Below are 18,924 nucleotides of genomic sequence, written 5' to 3'. Positions count from 1 at the left end.
ACCTGTCAGTGGATCAACAGTGGAGCTGATTTTTTTATCTTGTGTTTTATCTTTGTTCCATTTTCTCTTGCATGATGTCCAGTCAAATATCAGGACATTTTTTGATTTATATAGTAACAGTAAAAAAAACAAACATTTTTTAGAGTCATGCTTTAATTCAGGGATAAATTGAGCAATTAATCTGCATAGCAAATACATTCAAGAGCAGGAAGTGAGGCAGTAAACACTTATAGGGCAGCTATGGAATTTATTTGTGTAAAAGAGGAAGCAAATAACTACATGAATGTTAGTCAGAGAGGGAACAATGAGGAAGTTACTGTAAAAAAAGAGAGAAAGAGAGAGAGAAACACATCTTACATATCACTCCAGCTGCAGCCAAGCTTGTTGAGAGCTTCTCTGGCATCATGGCAGAGCTCAGTTTCAACGTTGATCACGGCTATCTGGAAGGTCTGGTTCGAGGGATGAAGGCTGGGATTTTGACTCAGACTGACTACCAGAATCTGGCCCAGTGTGACACACTTGATGGTAAGAATACTGTATCATCAGCATCATTATTATGCTTTTGTTGTGTTATTAAGATTTACCAGAAATGTACTTGAAACTCTTGTGCATGTTTGTAGGAGTGTCTGAAAAATATTGGCAGTGCAGTTTTGACAGGGACCACCTGATTTACCCAGTTAAACTGGATCTCACTTATCAAGGCAAAACAATAATCTGAATCTTCTTCGCAGGAATCAGGCAATCCTCTCTGAGTGAGAACGTGCACTCAGTAAAGATGAAGGAAGGAAAAATTTTGAATTTGATGTATATTAATTTAGCATATACAGTATGTTTGCATATGTAATCTGTATGGTTGCACATACTTAATAGTTAGTCACTGTCAGCTGTGTTTAAGTCATATATACACCATAGGTTATTATGATTCACCTCTTCCTTATTTGTAACTGCAGCCTTACAGGAAGTTACTGTGGAAACACTAATCTTGGAGCAGTTTTATGTACAGGACACATGCTGGGCAAAGAGAGAGGTGAAAAAAGGAGTTGAGTACTAAACCTTTAGGCAATGTCATTTTAGGCATGATGCACAAAACCTCTTTCATGTTGTAAGAAAAGTAGACTTGATTATTGCACTGCCCTTTTAACTGGTCTCCCTGCAACAATAATTAACAGAATTCTATCTCTATCCCATAAAAGAAAACAAGACCAAATTACACCAGGTCTGGCCTCAATACACTGGTTACCTGTAGTGTATAGAATGGATTTTGGGGTCGTTCTATGACGCCTAAAATCATTCAGGTCCAGCCCATTTGGCTGAACCCTTAAATCTGCAACTGCTTTCTCAGTACTGTGCCTATAAAGACACTGGAAATGACATTTGCTCCATCTATGCACCCAAATTAGGCAATAGTCTTCCAGCAAACAGAGACAAAACCTCAACAACCTCAGTGAGTCATTTTAGCTTAACTTTTAATGTGTTTGCATCTGATTTATCTGTTTAGTTTTATGCAAATTGTTATATTTTATGTGAATCACTATGAGCTACTTCGTTGTATGAATTGTGCTATACACAATTGATTGATTGATTGACTCAGACATGAAGCTGCACCTGCAGAGTACAGACTACGGGAAGCTGCTGTCCTCGTCTGAACAGGATCTGACTGTGTCTGTGGTGGACAGCAAGCTGACAGAGAGCCTGGTCACTGAATTCAGCTGCCTCCGTTCCAGCGCTCTGCCACCACTCTCCACCTTCCTTGACTACATAACGTATGCTATGACATTACTGTAAATGGTTACAGCACATGCACATAACTATATTACAAATGTATTTCCTGTGGTATTCATTCCACACTTTCTTGCTTCCTCTAGCTGAAAACTCTGTTTTGGCTGAATACCAATTTTGACAATGCTTCTTTTTACCTCTACCTTGTGGAAAGCATTATCTTTACACAGACCAAGAGCACTCGTCTAGCTTGTTTGTAACACAGCCGGACCTCTTTAATAATGCAGTCTATTACATTCAAAGAAAACTCTTTTCACTGTGTGCTTCTAGTTCTTTATTTTGAAAATAGCATTTGTTTTTGAAAAGGAAATATGTCAACAACAAGAGGGAACAGACAATGCCACAATGCCACACAGACAAATAAAAGGTCTTCTGTTCTCTGTGTTGCCATAGTTACAGCTACATGATCGACAATGTAGTGATGCTCATTACTGGGGCCCTGAAACAGAGAGATGTGGCAGAGCTTCTCCCCCGGTGTCACCCACTGGGAGCTTTCGACCAAATGGCAGCAGTGGGCATTGCCCGCACCCCGACTGAACTCTACTCAGCGATCCTGGTGGACACACCACTAGGTAGACGATCAAATAATCTACCTTTTATCCCCAAAGATGATTGATTTATTCTCTTGTAGTCACAAAGTATTGTCCTGCTCCAGTTTGTCACTCTGTTGGATATATGAACATGCAGCTGTGCACAGGATTACTGGTTAGTTGACTGAATTTATTTAGCAGCAAAATATGTTAAACTTTTTTATTAACTCTAACCTTTTTAGGTAGTTTTTCGTTGCAGAAATGGGTCTCTATATTAAAGTTCTGTGTTTGATACAAACTAATGATCAATCTGTCCAATGTTTGTGCTGTAGCTCAGTTTTTCCAGGATGTCGTATCCGAGGCCAAACTGGATGAAATGGAAGCTGAGATCCTGAGAAACAAACTGTATAAGGTGACCACAGGGTGACATATACAGCTACCATAATTTACAATGCTGTCTGTGTGTGTGCATGTCTGCTCAGAAAAATTCTCGACAGTAGGATTTACTACGGTGTCATGTTTAACACCCAAGAAACTTAAGTGACCTCAACTGGATGACATCAGGTTTTTAACCTGTGTTACATAAGCACACATTATCTGTTTTTCAAGGTATTAAATCTAAATAATTTTTTCCAAAGTCATATTTAGAGTCCTTCCACGCCTTCTGTAAGGACATTGGCGGTGCCACAAAGGATGTAATGTGTCCGGTCCTGGAGGTACTGTGACTATTTCCACATCAGAGGTTGCATTTGTTGAAGTTTTTCATACTATAGGAGACGTTTGGTGTAAAATCTCTGTCTGTATGCTTGCTGCAGTTTGAGGCAGACAGGCGGGCCTTCATCATCACTGTGAACTCCTTTGGGACAGACCTTAGCGGTGCAGACAGGAGTGCACTGTATCCATCCTGTGGCAAACTCTACCCTGAAGGGCTGCGGCTGCTCACCATGGCAGAGGACCACGAGCAGGTCAAAGCTGTGGCTGACTGTTACCCAGTGAGTCTGATGACTCCCTAATAAGAGTTACTGTGCTGTAACTGCTGTTAAATTCAATCAGATGTGTGGTTAACTTCAGCCTAAACCTCTCTACAGGAATATAAGACCATTTTTGGTGACCCTGAGCCGGGATCACATTTTAAGACTCTGGAGGACAGATTCTTTGAACAAGAGGTAATTTTGTCCATCAGTGAGGGTATAGTGTACCATGAACGTCTCACATAGCAGAAATATTTGGACATAAATAATACATTTCACCCGTCTGCCTTTCAAGTGTGGGATTTCAGAATTCAGTTTAAATGTATGGGGAGTGTGTTTCAGCTATCTTGATAAGTCGACCAGTGAGTGGATTGATTTACTCTTAACAACAAACAGTGCAAACACATAGCAAAGTGTTCTCAATTCTGATTGTCTGAATGTGTTAATTGTGCATGAACCTGCATTTCTGTCTCACCAAGTGGGTTCAACCCTTTTATCTTTTCCCAGGTGAAACTGAACAAACTTGCCTTCCTGCAGCAGTTCCACTTCGGAGTGTTTTACTCCTACATCAAACTGAAGGAGCAGGAAAGCCGTAACATCATCTGGATCGCTGAGTGTGTCACGCAGAGACAGAAATCCAAAATACATAACTACATACCCATCTTCTAAGGAGCAAGCACTAAAGAAAACATGTATTTAATATACACAGAATCCAACTATGTATTAAAGGCACTTTATCAAACTGTATAAAAACTATTTGTTGATCTTCATATGATCCAGGTTTGATTGTGAGGACTAGTTACTGTAGTTGCACTAAAGTCAGTCACAAATATCCTTAGTGTTTGTACTACAAACCACAGAAAATACAAAAAAGAAGCCGTATGATTATTATAAACTACTTGCTATAGTTAGCATGTTCACATTCACATTGCTGTTAAAATATCTGCATGTCTAAACAGGACAAAAGCTACAGAATAGGATACAAATTTGAATTTAAAAAAAATGTATGAGGAAAATGAATGTAGCACAGCCAGTGGTATAAGAGTGTAGATGTTTTAGCAGCTAACAGGGGTCATAAATCTTCATCCTTCTCTCATACTTTCACTGAAACAAAAAGAAAAACAAGAATATTAAAAATATGTCAAAGGTTTTCTGCCATCATGAGAACACAGTACTGTCAGATAGATGGGACTCATCTCGACTCCAACCATGCACATCATGCCTGCTAACTTACTGCACTGGACAGGGACCTCCAGTGGTATGTAATTCTGCTGGCAGAGATGGACAAAAGCAGATGCTAATCTGCACGGGGCTCTGGAAGTGCTCAGCTCGCACACAGACAAGAACTGGCCAGGATCCACCTGATGACACAGACACATTGGTGAAAACGTGAGGCTCACAAACAGCATCATCCAGGGATGAAAATGACAGTTAGCTGCCATTTGTTTTGGCTGGCAGATACCAAGTCCTGAATTCAGTCTTGAAGTCACATCCTTAAATTTAAGGCCATGTCAAGCAGCAGTATAGTCCAATATTTTGATGTATTTCTAATTGGCACAACTAAAATGTCATATTTAGGCCAGAGAATAATTACATAAAAACAAATGAAAATAACAGTTTGTTCAGCCTAAAACAACACAAACATGGCAACCAGTGCTGGGGAGTTACTAGTTACATATAACTAATTAGCCTACATGTAATTCATTCATTCATTTTCTACCGCTTAATCCCTGAGCGGGGTCAATCCCGGTCGGCAATCGGGCAAAGGCGGGGTACACCCTGGACAGGTCGCCAATCCATCGCAGGGCTTAACACATAGACAAACAACCACACACACGCACTCCTATGGGCAATTTTTTAGAGACACCAATCAACCTAAGCTGCATGTCTGTGGTCAGTGGGAGGAAGCCGGAGTACCCGGAGAGAACCCACGCAAGCACGGGGAGAACATGCAAACTCCACACAGAAAGGTCCTAGGTGGGGCCCGAACCTTTGCACTGTGAGGCAACAACGCTAACCACTGTGCCACCGTGCTGCCTACATGTAATTAAATTACAAAATGAATGTAACTGCAACCAGTTTCAGTTACTCCAAAACCAACATATAATTAAATTAAAGTTACTAATCAAAATGTTGGTGATTACAAAGGAGTTACATCTGAATATATTCTTTCAGCAAAAAGTTATGTGTGGGCTATGCATAGTATACGATGTAACAACATTCATTCTGTTGCTTTGCATCTTTTTACCGTGTAGGAAAACCTTCTTTTGACATATTTCCAAAACAGGGGCGCCACTAGCAGTTTTGGGCCCTATGAAAAAATTTGACTGTGGGCCCCCAAAGTTCGTGGGCCCTTAGAATCGTCCTAACTTTCCCCGCCCTAACGGCGCCCGTGTTTCCAAACAACACAGGGAAGCAAGGCCGCACCACCCCCATCTGTCAATCAAACCAATGTGCATTGATCCAAGCAACCTAAGTCTGCCATGCTTGGTTGCAACCAGCTGAGGCCAAGGTGGTGGTCCTATTGTCAGACAAGAATTGTTTTCAAAGGTGGAAAATTAACCATGTTTTCCTTCTGAAGTTGGAAAAACAAATGGTTTGTTTTGTGTAAGAATGAGACACACACAGTGCTTTCTTCAGCTCACATTGGCTGCGCTCCTCCTGGCCGGGGACTATGCGGTTGCCTTCAAACTCAAACATAACATGCTGCTTTCCACATCTTTAGACTAGTTGTATACTCACAGTGTGACAGGAAAGGGGAGGTACAGCCACCAGGCGCTCGCATTCGAGCCCCGACCCCGGGCCTGGCTCCAGGGTGGGGCCCCGGCTGCGCCATGCCGGGCGACGTCATGGTCCTTGGTTTGATTTTATTCATTAAGGGCTTTTGAACCGCTCTTAGTCTTAAACGTTTTTAAATGGGAAGAAACCAGAGCACCCGGAGTAAACCCAAAACACCTGGAAAATGCTTTTTTCCTAAGACAAACTACTTTCGGAAGTGCTTGCAGATGGACTTGCGCACATTGGAAAAGAACCTGCAGATCTTGTTGCCTTTCTTTGGTGGGTTAATTATGTGTTTTTTGATAAGGGAGACGATGTAATCTTCAACTGATGTTCCCGTCACTAACACCTCACACACCGTCTTTGCCTTGCTGGTTTTTTTGCAGAAGTCCTTGTACACATATTTGTCCAGGTGTTGTAATGTGTCTGCATTAAAGTCAAAATGTTCTCCCTCTAGGAGAGCCCATGTTTTGTGGAACAGTCGCTCGGTGCGGGTATCTACTTGATCCATAGTCATCTCGACACCTGCTTTTTCCTGAAACCTTGAATGCAGCTTTTTAACAGCGGTATACACGCATTCTTTTATTCGTGTCGTTTCCTCATCAGACGTGTCTGATGCTTCCTCACTTACCGAGGGAGAGCGATAAGCCTGAGCTGCTTCGTTTATGCGCCTCTTCACTAGCCACACCAGATTTGGTGACTCTACCCAGAACCAATTTATTAACATCGATTGGTAAGACCATACTATGTTAGTTGCTTGTTCATACGAGACTCTGTTTGGCGGATTGACTGGCCCTCTGACGGAACCCGCTAATCTTGTTGACCTCTGTGATCCTAAGTCATTAGCGAAGGCAATCAGTATAGACCTGAGCCGCACAATGACTGTCGAGGACTCACCAGCTGTGTCAGGGTCATCCCAGAAAGCCGAGGGACCTATACCTGCTAGGTTCCGAAACAGCGAGTTCAGGCCAGCTATTTGAGATTGCAGTGCGCTGGTGTCTGTGCAGTCACTAAATAAATCCTTTTGTAGCTTTACCATGGTTTCATAAAATGTCGCTTTGGCATACAGCTCGAAAATGCTCCTGTAAAGTTCTTCATCATCATCATTATCGAGGGAACACGTGAAGCTGTATTTGTCCACAGGAGCACCTGTCTCTTTCATACTCTCTGTTTTAAGCGACACCTCAGCAATGTCATCTGGGATTATGTGAATTTCGAGGTCGCGCGCAAGGTACAGGTCTGCTTCTGTCCTTTGCTCAACTCGACGTTCTTGGGCCCGTTCTTGAGGTAATGGCGCTTCAAAGTCCACAGAGTTGAAATCGGGCTCTAGCACTGGAGGAATCAGTTCAGCCTCGTCATGTAGGCTCTCGATTTCCCAGGCTATGTCTCCCCAAGACGTGCTGTCTTCTAACATTCCCTGGCTGGATGATGATCTGATCGTAGAAGATGTGATCTGTGTTTCATCTTCCTCCGAATCTGAATTCACGCTGACGACCTCCAGAGGGGTCTGGGGTTTTCCGAACGTAGCGAGGCATGGACAGCATGTAGACACAGAGGCCTTTAACATTTGTAAGACATAACGAATCGTGGCCCAAATTTTGCCCGGTAGACTGACACGCGGTTCTTTGACGGGCTCCGCTGTGTCTTTGCCAGACAGGAGCCCGGTTACAACTCCTGCAACCTCATGTGTGGTCAGGGTCGCCAGCGGGTCTGATGCGGCACTGAATGCCTCTGTTCTGATGTTAAGACCCTCATCAATAATCTGAGGGAGTACACTGCCCAGACTGGACAGCACTTGCTCTTTAGGGCTGTTTTCGGTTATGCCCCGAATGGCCACATGGAAGCGTTCACCCAGGCATCGGATAACCTGCAGAGTCGTGTCTTGCACCAGTGATTGTGTGTCAACATCCAAGTGCCTTTCCGCAGCCATGGTTTGGACAATGGACTGGGTCACTGGGCGAAGCGTTTCCACCATTAAATCCAAGATATTCTCAGTCTGTGTGCTTCCGTTCATTTTAGCTCGTGTTTAAAACAGTAACTTCTGTGAACTTCGGTAAAATGAATAAGTAACGCGAGCTGATTTAAAACCCGTTCTCTCTATTCTCTAATCACAAGTGTTTGTGTCTGACTATCGTAAACTTGTATGTAGACCGAAAATGACGTCATTGGTTTCTGACTGCACATCAAAGGAGAGATGGTGCCTACCCAAGCGTCTTAGCAACAGTTGCTAGGCGCCTGTTTTGATTTAAATTACCAGCTTATAGTTCCGGTTTCACTGAAATGCCTTCCTGTTTCACTGAATTGATTTTCAGTTGTATGTGTGAGAGCGTTTTCACTTGTATGTGTGAGTGGTTTTCAGTATAGTATGTAAAAGACTTTGGTTTCACATGTGTCTGTGAGAGGATAATTCTGAAAAAAGTCCCGTACGGCACCTCATAGGGGACATCGCTGCTGCATGGCAGTCCCCTCCAACTAAGGTGTATCATGCCAAGTACTCCACAGCAACACAGTCGGAGAAATGAATGCAAATGTCATGTTTGAATGTTGTGTGTCACCAGTTTGAATGTTTCATTTTTGAGCATGAGTCATGCTTGTTTTGCAGTGCATGTTTTTCATGTCTTATGTTGGCCATGAAATCCATCATACTTTAAGAAAGGTCAGGGATGACTGGTGGGCACCGTTCCAGACATGTTTCACGTGACTTACAGTATTACACAGTGATAAAAGTGATGAATTACATAGCAGTCTTTAAGGTAATTCTAGAGTGTGAGTGTGTGTGTGGTTGTTTGTCTACACGTCAGCCCTGTGATAAACTAGTGACCTGTCCAGGGTGTACCCCGCCTCTCACCCAGTGTCAGCTGGGATAGGCTCCAGCCCCCCCATGACCCTATTCAGGAATAAGCGGTATAGATAATGGATGGATGGAAGATAATTCTCAGTACAAAGCTGCTCATGCATGTAAGCAGTGTTTTCCTACTCACCACCCTGAAACAGGAACTCAGTGGAGAATCGGGAGAAGAGAACAGATAGTCGCAGCTCACAGGACTTGTGGCTGTTTTAGAAAAGTGCTCGGTTGTAGCCGGAGGTCTGCTACACTCTGGTCGCATCTGAGAATACAAACAAAGGGTCAAACTGCAGATGGGAACTACATACTTTAATGTCAACAAGCTCCTTCAAACACAAATGTGTAAACTGTTATAGACACAAGAAGTTTGGATTTGATTCTCACTCGTCCTACCTGCCAGCTATAGAAAAAGCTGTCCAAGTTCTCAGCTTGAGATCCATCAGGCAAAGGGAAATCATTCCCCACTTCATTGTCATTGGTCCCTAACAGACCGGTGGATGTGCCTGTGTAAAAAACAACACATACAGTATATGTGCCAGAGTATGACATGTTTCATAAAGGTTTGAAATTAGTGTTAATAAATACAGTATCAGTACAACCATAGTTCTCCTACCATGTAACCATCCATCGATAGTCAAGATGCACACCTCAAGCAGCAGATCACATGACACAGATACGCCATTCTGACTGGACACTTGCACAATGTTTGACCCTCTTGTGACATCCACCCCACTCTCACGGGAAAATGTTTGTGTTACAGTGTTGCCGCAGTTGGTCTTCACCTGGGAGAGAAATGTTTTGCTCATTTTTTCAGATATAGTGAAATAAGCTTGTCTGCTGCAAACGTCATTTTACATATATACCATGAAGTTCTCATTCCACGAGCAGGAAATCACTTCAAAATACTAAATTTCCCCAGCACTCCACTGATTCATGCTGTTAACTAAACCAAGTTTTGCCATCTACAGTAAAACATACCTGTCCATTGTGTTGAATGTTGACGGTGCTGTTATTCATTTCTATCAGGAGGCGAGTGTGTGAGTCTGAACTGAGCAGCAGTGTGAATGAAGGGTCAGTGCTGACATCGTGGGCGAGGAGCAGAGGGCAAGAGCCCGGAAGTTCATACAAGTGGCCATCAAATGTCACCACAAACTGATCTGCCACCAGCAGAGCTTGATCTGTTTGAGTGAGACAAAAATAAAAACAGAGAGGCTGACTTTAAGCCCTTGAGGGCCATCTTTCAAAAATGGACTTGTCAGAGTGTAATGTTATTACCTGTGCAATTTAACTGAGAATCTCTTAGTCAGTGCACAACAGGTTAGGTGAGCATGCAAAAACACCAGACGTGTTTACAGGCAAGCAAACAAACTCAACATATAAGGAGAATAAAGATTGCAATAATCAATGAAATGGAAGTGCCCTTTGAAAAAAAAATCCATCTAGAAGTCAATATATGCCCATAAAGGCAGTAAACCAACCAACCTGAAATAACAGAACTTTGTCTGCATGTCTTCAGTAAGTAGCACCAAAACCTGTTACTTCCAGGAGTCTTCCTATATAATTATCAGGAAGTAAAAGGCATGTAAAGTAAAATGTTTCTAACCCCTTTCTTAAAGCTGCCTTATGCATACATTGTTTAAAAAAATTATAGTAAACATGAGTTTGTCTTACGTAGAAATGGGCTGTCCATCATCTTCCTCTTGAGGTGGTAAAGTTCCGCCGTGGGTCTGATGGAGGCAAGGGTCTGCAGGGGCTTCAGGAGCCACTCCTCCAGAAGGATTTCCACCAACCCGGCCTCAGCCACCTTCGACCAGGGGAGCGACAGCAGTGGCACCGACACACTCACTGAACACTCACTGGAAAAAACCGGGAGCACTTGACTATTGCACAGGAAGGAACTGGTAACTTGTAGATGTATAAGTCAAAAAACTGGCCTAAATTTAGCTTTGTAACTGTTGTTTGAAAAGTCTTCAAAAGACTATATTTCAGTTTGCTGTAAAAGGCAACTTCAAACCAAAGTCATAGTTTTTACCTACACATCTTTTGCCCTTAGTTCTTGCTGGGTGAGATCAGCATACTGGAACACAAGGACCTGACTATATGAAAGATGGGATATACTGTATTCATTCATGCAGTTCTCAGATGTGCAGTACCTGGGGGAGATTCTATAGACAGAAGCCAGTTGTTTCCTGATTCCAGACAGAGCCATGGCCAACCTGGTCTCCATCCAGTGGTAGGTGTGCTCCCCTGCCTAATGCACACAACATTAACAGACATAATAGTTTTACAGTATGATGAGATACTAACATTCCTTTATAGAGTATATGATTTAATAAGACTGGTGTAAGTTTCTTTGTCTTTGTCTCTCTTATATCCAGCTAATTTGACATTTCTCAACATTACTTTATACAACCTCTCCATCTATGCTGCATTGCCAAGGTTAGACTTTCATTTTTATTTCAAAATTTGATCATTTTACAAGTGTCTCATCATATGTGTTTTACAATTACCACACAACCTGAGCTGGTGACACAACAAACGTTAACAATGATCAGAAACCTGGATGAGGTGTTTCTCAAATCAGGATATAATTTAATCTGAGTTTTGAAACCGAGATATTCACATGCACAAAACATAAACAGGGAACTCCCAAACCCCATGTGCATGCAAACACACTCAGTGACAGAATCACACTCACACTTATATTAAATATGATCAATAAGGAACCAGTGTACAAGTTCCTCACCGCATTCAGGGCGACCCTGAGAGCGGCAATGCCTGCCTGAGCCAGCGGCCTCAGCTGAGGGTTCCCCAGCAGAGCAGGCAGGACCTCCACCACCCTGTCAGTCCACAATGACACAGCCTCCCACCACAGCACCTCCAGCCTGTGGCCCGTCACATCCTGGTACACACCTGCCAGAGTGGCCAGGGGCTCTGAAGATGGAGCACCAAACAATGACATGGTTTGATTTAAGCTTTTTCACACCTGAGGCCTCCATTAATGCACTGTTTCATCTGCACTTCTTGATCTGTCTGTACATTATTTAAAAAAAGTAAATCTGCCAGATTTTATGACTAATAAAAAGATCAAATATGACAGCAGCAGAAATAGCTTCTTGCTGTTTATCCTCATGCCCCCATCACACTGACATAACAGGTTAGCGTCATCCTTCCGCACTCACTCCTCAGTTCCTGTTGTCCCAGGAGAGAGGTGTGCTGCAGCAGTCTCAGGAACTGAGGTAGGATGCTGGTCACGGTACGACGAAGGGGGCTGTTCTCCCACAGAGCCAACACACCTCTGTCTCTGTGGCCCAGCAGGGCCTCAACGTGATGGGAAACGTGAAGAGGTACAGAGCTCAGTTCCTGGAGCAACTCACTGTCTCTGGACTGAAGAGACAGTCACCATGTTAACAACTGCCCATTTATACATCAAAGTTAGATCTCTACATTATTGGCTAAACCTTATCCAGAGCTTTGTGTGTTGTGGTTACCTGTCGTCTGAAATCAGTAAGGACATGCTGAAATGTCTTGATTCTCTCCAACAGCTTAGTTTGTATCTGAGAGCTCAAATAGTGAAGCCTTGTCTGTGAAAATGACAACAAACAGCATGTATAAGTGTCTAACTGTCCTGAAGTGAAAACATAGCCACTTCTTTATACCGGTGATACCTCCACTGCAGTCAGACTCTCCAAACAGCCACTTGCTCTCAGAACCAGCCTGTGATTGGCTGTTCCCACAGAGACACGGGCCAGAGCTGCAGATTTACCACTGCTGTCTCTCTTCTGAACATCCAGTATCAAACTGTGATTTATTTGCACACATGCCATTAAAGTGAGATCCTCATGAAGCCTGGGACCTGCACATGAGGAAAGTGAATTCTTCATAATTACATTTAAACATTATTTATTAGTTCTACATTTTTACAAATATTGCAGGGATGATTCTGTAGTTACCATTCATATAACCTGCAGTGGTCTGCAGACACTGTCCCTGTACTGTTCCACTCAGCCAGATCTTCTCTCTGTGGTCCAGTCCAGCCTGCACTTGGAGACCAGACCCCCGGGGCCACGACAGGATACTGCCCCCCACCTCCACACTCCAGTTACCCATCGTAGACTGTGAAGTGTAAACACACATATTCTTACTTTATGATAACAAAAATCACTGCTCTGATTTTGTACCGTTGTGGGTAATGTGACCATAATGTCTTGGCTAGGAGCAATAACATCTTGGAGTCTTGTCACCAACATGATGTTGCCAGATAACAAACAGTGGCTCCAGGATGTAGCCAAGAAATAGGCCAGCACATAATCTACTGCAAAACCACAACTTGCCATTTTTACACTTAATTTTTTGTTCTAATTTCCCAAACAATATATAACATGTTTATTAGTGAGTCTTAAAAGAGGTGGGCAGTGAATTTTCTTACCACAGAGCCATGCTAGCTGTTTACCCGTTTCCAGTCTAAGCTAACATGCTATAGCTTAATATTTACTGACAATGTGAAAGTAGTATCTATGGAAGAGGGTTAGGACCACTTAAAAAAAAAAAATTAAGTTCTTACTTTTCAGAATTGTGACTTTTTAAAAAAAAGTCAGCTTTAAAGTCACAATTCTGAGATTAAAGTTGCTATTCTGAGAAAAAAGTCACAATTCAAATAAATCTTTTACAGTGGCCCTAATCCTCTTTCATATACCTCATCCCCTCATCTACCTCTTGGCAAGAAAGCAAAGTATATTTCTCAAAATATCAAACTACTCTTTTAAACTACTGCGATAAAAAAAAGTGTTCCCAGTAAAATAAATATGGTAAATGGTCTTATACTTGTATAGCGCCTTTCTATGCATTGCAGCACATTTAAAGCGCTTTCACACTATTTGGCCATTCACCCATTTGCACTCTCAAGCACTCACACTGGTGATCACCAGGAGTTCAATGTCTTGCTCAAGGACACTTTGACATGTGGACTGGAGAAACTGGAAATCGAACTGCTAATCTTCTGGTTAGGAGACGACCCGCTCTACCCCCAAATACATCATGGTGCCTTGTTAAACCAGCTGAACCTATGGCTCTTAACTGAGACACACCAGAGGACTGTTCTGTTTGTTTACCTCAGAAAACAGAGACATGTTGGTGCCCTGAGAGGTAGAGGAATTGGTGAGGGCCAGGGTGAAGCTGCACTGGTATGGCCGTCCTGTCACTGACCAACGAGACTGCGTGTAAAACAGCTCTTTTCCTGAGTTCACTCTGTGTGATCCCGACCATGACACAATCTGAAACACACAGAGACAATCCTATTTCTGTACATCGTCCCCTAATTCTGAAGGATTTGGATACAAGGTCATTTGAGGTACAAGGAAAAAATATATTGTGTAAAATGTATCACATCAAAGAGGAATGATCAAATATCTGAAATAAATAAAATAACTGTCTGCAGGGACACAAGTTCAGAGATTATGCACATCTATCACAGTACAACCATAGATAGTGTAGAAAGTCTTCAATGTGGGAGTAAACCCAAACAGCTCCCAGGACAAAACAAAGCATGCAAAGAGGTGTGGACTCACAGGCTGTGGAGGGCAGAGGCCCAGCATCACTGTGTGCTCCAAATGATCCCTGAGGTTGGTCTGGACTTTGGCCAGCAGTGTGTGTGAAAGACAGGGTGCAGGAGACACTTTGTCTAACCCAACATTAACCTGAAGGCTGTGGATTCCCCCTGGACCCCTCTGGAAACAACACAGAAACATAAAGTAAGAATTTTTTTTTTTTGAAATACCACCCGTCTGTTATTACATGAAGAGAGACCAAGTCTCGAAAATTATTCTTCTCCATACAGTCTGAAGCAGAATACCTGGTACTTCATGCCTTGCTTGACACTTCTGTTGTCCCATCTTAGCTCTGCATTTTGTGAATATGAGTTGCCCTCCTGACCCACTGACACACAACCTTTAACAAAAGACACTGCCATCTACACACACACATACACACAGGAGTGGGAGAGTGAACTGGACACTCGATAAGGCCTTATCATACACACACAGATGTACAGAACATGTATGTGAGGAGTGTGTAGAAGATGTACTGTACCGACCTCTTGTGTTGAAAACAGAGCACATGCCTGTCCCCTGCTGGATTCGTTCTGCCACTGCCTGTGCACAGTGAGCGAGACGTTGACAGGGACTTCACTGTCCCATGACAGACTGGTCTGGAAGCATGATATACAAAAGCATACAACAAACACAAGATGTATGAAATAATATTAAGAAAAATACTCTAATTTCTTTTTATCTACAATCGTCTAAATTGTTCATAATGTAGTAAAGTTAAAAAAAACCAATGTTATGCATACAATTTTAGATGTTTTCAGAACATGATTCCAGTTTAGACAAATGCGCTACAACTATCACAGATGTGCATTTTAATGGGGTAAATTTAATAGGTAAAAGTGCGAACATCCTCATGTACCTGGTGGCTGCTGCGTCGCTCCCTCTTGGAGCTGTGTGACAATGAATGAAGGGACACCTGGCGGAGCGTGGAGGAGAACGGCTGCTTCATCTCCAGCCTGGTCTCATTTATCTCCTCTGACCGACTCCATGAGCTGAGAGCTCTGACCTTCAGATGAACACAGCACAGTTTATGACTACAAAGTCCTCAACAGAAATCCAAACAGCTGAACTTGTGGCTTGTATTTATTTTATTTGACAAAAATATGTTCTAAGTTTTCATAACCAGATATGTCAAGTTCATATTGAGGGACACAAAAGGAGACTGAGAACTGAACCAGAGATGAAAGCAGATCCAACAAAAGTCATAGCCCTCCATTTTTACAGGGCTATGACACACTTTTCACAATCTGACCTGCTCCAGTCGCCCATGCCTTGTCCAGCCCAGTAACACACTGTCTAGTTGGCCTTGTAAGGAACGCTCCAGTGTTACCTCCAAAATGATCCAGCGAGGAATGCAGCTGATCTGAACTAAAGGCAAGGACACAAAAAAGACATCAACAGTCTATAGCCAGCCAAGAACAGTTAAGTTTATGTATTTTTATCTGTGATGCATGAATCCAGTTACAACCGAAACACATAATGGGAATGAACACTGTCCTGGTGATAGTTGTGTAGCTCTGCAGAGTTGGCGTGCAGTGGTTTACCCTTCAGGGTCTGGTTCCCCATCTCCAGTACTGCAGGAGCAGAGTAGAGACCAGACAAGCTGAATTCCTGATTGCCCCACACGGCTCCATGTTGAACTAGGTAGCTCCAGTTCCTGGCTTCATACACTGTCCTCACTGCTACAGTCTTGGGGAGTGGCTTCAACTAGAGAACAAAACCAGTCACTGGCAGGGGCTGTACAATATGATGCATAGCAGAGTGCGATTTTATCAAACCACTACCCTACAGTGATTGCTTTTACAATTCAGTGCCCAGGGATTCATCAAAACACCAAGCTGGTGCAGACAAATACAGAACATCCATACACCTCAGAAAAATATCATTTTCCTGGACCAAAGCTGTGACTTGTGCCATAAACAAGGTGCTTAGAATCAGGTTAGAAATACCTGTGGGTACGAGTGTTTGAGCTCTACAGCTTGTCTGTACCCACTCTCAATGGCTGTCAGTTCCCCCAAAGCCCACAGCCTCCTCCTGCCTGAAAACACCTCCACCAAACCTGCCACGCTGGACTGAGACTGGTTCAGCTACAGAGAGGGAAGAGAGATGGTGACACATGTCATGACAATGTAATTCTCTTACTTGAAAAATGCATTAAAACAACAGCATAATGAATACAACTCTGAAGGAGGATCAGAACAGACAGTTAATAGACTCCAGGTTGTGCACAGCATTTTGCTACAGGACTGCCTTTGAGAATAAAAACCCACCTGAGACCGAACATTTAGCTGAGAGGGCAAGTATACCAACAGCTTGGGGATATTCTGCACCAGCTTCACCATCAGGTCCTTACTGGACAAAAGAGCATCCATCACTTACAGTTTGTTTAAACAGCAAGGCAGAGTGGTTTCTGTTTGTGTGTGTTTACAGTACCTGTGAGGCAGATGGTGTCCTTGGATGATGAGAGCAAGTGAGGAGCTGAGTTCAGGGTTCACAGCCATGGAGCACCTCAGCTGGGAGTCTGTCAGTCTTCCCCAGGCCTCAACCTACATTCACAGTCACAGAGTTACACAGGAAACCAAAACATGCACTAACAGTAGAAGCATATTCTGTTGTGTCTCAGCTTATGCTAAACCTGAGCCTGAACTATACAGCTGCAGTGATGAAGGGTTTGAGACCAGGGAACTGAAGGAGATTCAGGAAACTCAGTGCATGCTTTCCTTACCTGTAGGGTGGGGCTAGATTGTCCCTTTACAGTGTGTTTTAATGTGACTCTGGCATCCTTGGACCCTGCATGGGTTCCCCAGCCACCCACATCCCCATCCACCTGGACCCTCCAGTCTTGGCAGTGAACATCCACCGAAGTGCTCCACAGAGGACCTGCAGAGAGGATCAGAGCGCTGTTGTTAAATAGTCTGGAGTCAGTCTTTAAAGTAAACAAATGTATGCATCCCATGGTTTTGCAAGAACAACACTGTGTGCATTTTAAAATGAAACTCAAAGATTCCTTTGTTGACAGGGAAACACAGCTTGTTAAAACACTGACCAAAAATCAAATCATGACCCCTGCTGGCCAACCCTTCATACTGCATTTGTACAGAAGGATTCAAGGGCAAGACCTCAGCACAGTTTCAGTCAACATGAACATGTACGATGAAAGACTAAGCTTACCAGAATCCCTTGCTTTTTCAAAAAGTAAATGTCGACATGTGCAAATGTCTCAAAAACTTTGAATGTGGGAAGAATTCTGGCTCGAGCCATTAAATATAAATCATATCAGTCCGGCACTGAGAATGACCTTGCTTGCTATTATTGACTAAATAGCATTATTTCAAGATCACGAGGCAGCTGTTTAATTATCTCAAGAGATAAAACTTATTTGTTCAAAATAACAGGTGAATTTATCTCATGATCTAAATTAGCTACTCTATAAATTTGTTCGCAAAAGTCTGGGGACACCGTCAACAGGTGTCTGTAGGCAATGTGGACATGCTGGGACAAACCAGACAGCATCAATAATGTCTTTTAACTATTACTCTGCCGTTACAATAGGCTTTATTTGAGCAGCTTCTTGCTGAAGCAGAAAGTTGGGAGTCAGTGAGCCTCTCATCTTTGTCTACTATAAAACAACACTGTCTTCTCTAATGAGTAACTGCAGCAAATAAAACTACACATTTATGTCTTGATATATTGTTTAGTTATGGATCCTCCCTGACAAGTCATCACAGTGATCTTGAAGGCTGAAATCTGATGAAATCACATGAACCAGACAGTCATTTTCTAGTTCTCCATAATGATCCTGTGATCTTGATAAAGCTAAAATCCTTTTCTCTTGATAAATTATCTTATCATCTAAATAAATCTGCCTTTTGCTTCCTCAAGATAGGTTAACAAGATAAATGAACTCGTTATCACAAGAAAACAGGCTTTGTTATGTTGAGATAACAAAATCACTGACTTGAGATAATGGCATTTAAAATTTTAACTGCAAGCAAGGCTGTTCTCAGTCTCCATACTGATGCAGATGTATATGTTTTGTCATCTTTATCTATACTGTAGTGACACTTTGGCATCCTGTACTTCAAGGAACAATATGCATAGGCTGAAATCAAGCTGTTAATACAATCTGACCTTTAAACTGAGCAGCCAGTGCAGTGTCCAGACTGTGCTGTATTAGACTGGAAGCTGGTGGAGAATAGGAGAGCTGCACAGCCAGACGTCCATCAGCCACACTGACATTCAAGCCTGAGTCAAGTAGCTGGTGTCTGTCCACAGAGAGCTGAGCCCTGGACTGAAGCTCAGAAAACACCCCCTGGATGGAGCATAGACCCTTGTAGAACAAAAACCACCAGCGAGGTATATATTAGAATTTGTTTTAAAGCAGAGACAGAGTGAAATGTTGCAGAAGTTCAATA

General features: G+C 42.8%; 2 protein-coding genes across 3 annotated transcripts in view; one reads left to right on the top strand and one right to left on the bottom strand.

Moving 5' to 3' along the window:
* The first annotated feature begins 24 nt into the window (after nucleotides 1-24).
* LOC109951952 (V-type proton ATPase subunit d 1-like) lies at nucleotides 25-3,974 on the top strand. Of its 2 annotated transcripts, none has more exons than XM_020586743.1 (8): nucleotides 25-525; nucleotides 1,592-1,763; nucleotides 2,173-2,351; nucleotides 2,642-2,721; nucleotides 2,948-3,025; nucleotides 3,125-3,301; nucleotides 3,398-3,475; nucleotides 3,788-3,974. In XM_020586743.1, the coding sequence occupies exons 1-8, from the start codon at nucleotides 405-407 to the stop codon at nucleotides 3,947-3,949; spliced, it is 1,047 nt and encodes a 348-aa protein (XP_020442399.1). In that variant the 5' UTR covers nucleotides 25-404; the 3' UTR covers nucleotides 3,950-3,974. The 2 variants fall into 2 exon arrangements, with proteins under 2 accessions (XP_020442399.1, XP_020442400.1); XM_020586744.1 differs by having other exon boundaries at nucleotides 472-525; nucleotides 1,612-1,763.
* Nucleotides 3,963-18,924, bottom strand: part of LOC109951951 (uncharacterized) — a 36,397-nt gene continuing 21,435 nt past the window's right edge. The window contains exons 49-73 of the mRNA XM_020586742.1: nucleotides 18,641-18,839; nucleotides 17,235-17,389; nucleotides 16,943-17,055; nucleotides 16,780-16,861; nucleotides 16,459-16,596; nucleotides 16,054-16,216; nucleotides 15,762-15,877; nucleotides 15,369-15,515; nucleotides 14,995-15,108; nucleotides 14,755-14,871; nucleotides 14,471-14,629; nucleotides 14,015-14,176; nucleotides 12,857-13,019; nucleotides 12,572-12,759; nucleotides 12,395-12,487; nucleotides 12,086-12,290; nucleotides 11,650-11,837; nucleotides 11,057-11,154; nucleotides 10,575-10,759; nucleotides 9,882-10,081; nucleotides 9,517-9,685; nucleotides 9,297-9,406; nucleotides 9,040-9,165; nucleotides 4,515-4,641; nucleotides 3,963-4,384 (exon numbers count right to left, since the gene is read on the bottom strand). Coding sequence (XP_020442398.1) covers nucleotides 4,374-4,384; nucleotides 4,515-4,641; nucleotides 9,040-9,165; nucleotides 9,297-9,406; nucleotides 9,517-9,685; nucleotides 9,882-10,081; nucleotides 10,575-10,759; nucleotides 11,057-11,154; nucleotides 11,650-11,837; nucleotides 12,086-12,290; nucleotides 12,395-12,487; nucleotides 12,572-12,759; nucleotides 12,857-13,019; nucleotides 14,015-14,176; nucleotides 14,471-14,629; nucleotides 14,755-14,871; nucleotides 14,995-15,108; nucleotides 15,369-15,515; nucleotides 15,762-15,877; nucleotides 16,054-16,216; nucleotides 16,459-16,596; nucleotides 16,780-16,861; nucleotides 16,943-17,055; nucleotides 17,235-17,389; nucleotides 18,641-18,839 — 3,528 coding nt within the window. The 3' untranslated portion in view covers nucleotides 3,963-4,373. The remainder of the gene's footprint in view (nucleotides 4,385-4,514; nucleotides 4,642-9,039; nucleotides 9,166-9,296; nucleotides 9,407-9,516; nucleotides 9,686-9,881; nucleotides 10,082-10,574; nucleotides 10,760-11,056; nucleotides 11,155-11,649; nucleotides 11,838-12,085; nucleotides 12,291-12,394; nucleotides 12,488-12,571; nucleotides 12,760-12,856; nucleotides 13,020-14,014; nucleotides 14,177-14,470; nucleotides 14,630-14,754; nucleotides 14,872-14,994; nucleotides 15,109-15,368; nucleotides 15,516-15,761; nucleotides 15,878-16,053; nucleotides 16,217-16,458; nucleotides 16,597-16,779; nucleotides 16,862-16,942; nucleotides 17,056-17,234; nucleotides 17,390-18,640; nucleotides 18,840-18,924) is intronic.

Source organism: Monopterus albus, unplaced genomic scaffold (genome assembly GCF_001952655.1).
Source record: "Monopterus albus unplaced genomic scaffold, M_albus_1.0 scaffold420.1, whole genome shotgun sequence".
Classification (NCBI taxonomy): Eukaryota; Metazoa; Chordata; class Actinopteri; order Synbranchiformes; family Synbranchidae; genus Monopterus; species Monopterus albus.
The sequence above is the reverse complement of the archived record's forward strand: the minus strand, read 5'-3'. Positions and strand labels throughout refer to the sequence as shown.

What these genes read in the sequence shown, in the direction of transcription:
- LOC109951952 (XM_020586743.1), top strand. Translation starts at nt 405, where the DNA reads ATGGCAGAGCTCAGTTTCAACGTTGATCACGGCTATCTGGAAGGTCTG. An exon ending in ACCTTCCTTGACTACATAAC is followed by an intron (nt 1,764 to 2,172) that starts GTATGCTATGAC and finishes GTGTTGCCATAG; the next exon opens with TTACAGCTACATGATCGACA. An exon ending in CCTGGTGGACACACCACTAG is followed by an intron (nt 2,352 to 2,641) that starts GTAGACGATCAA and finishes TTTGTGCTGTAG; the next exon opens with CTCAGTTTTTCCAGGATGTC.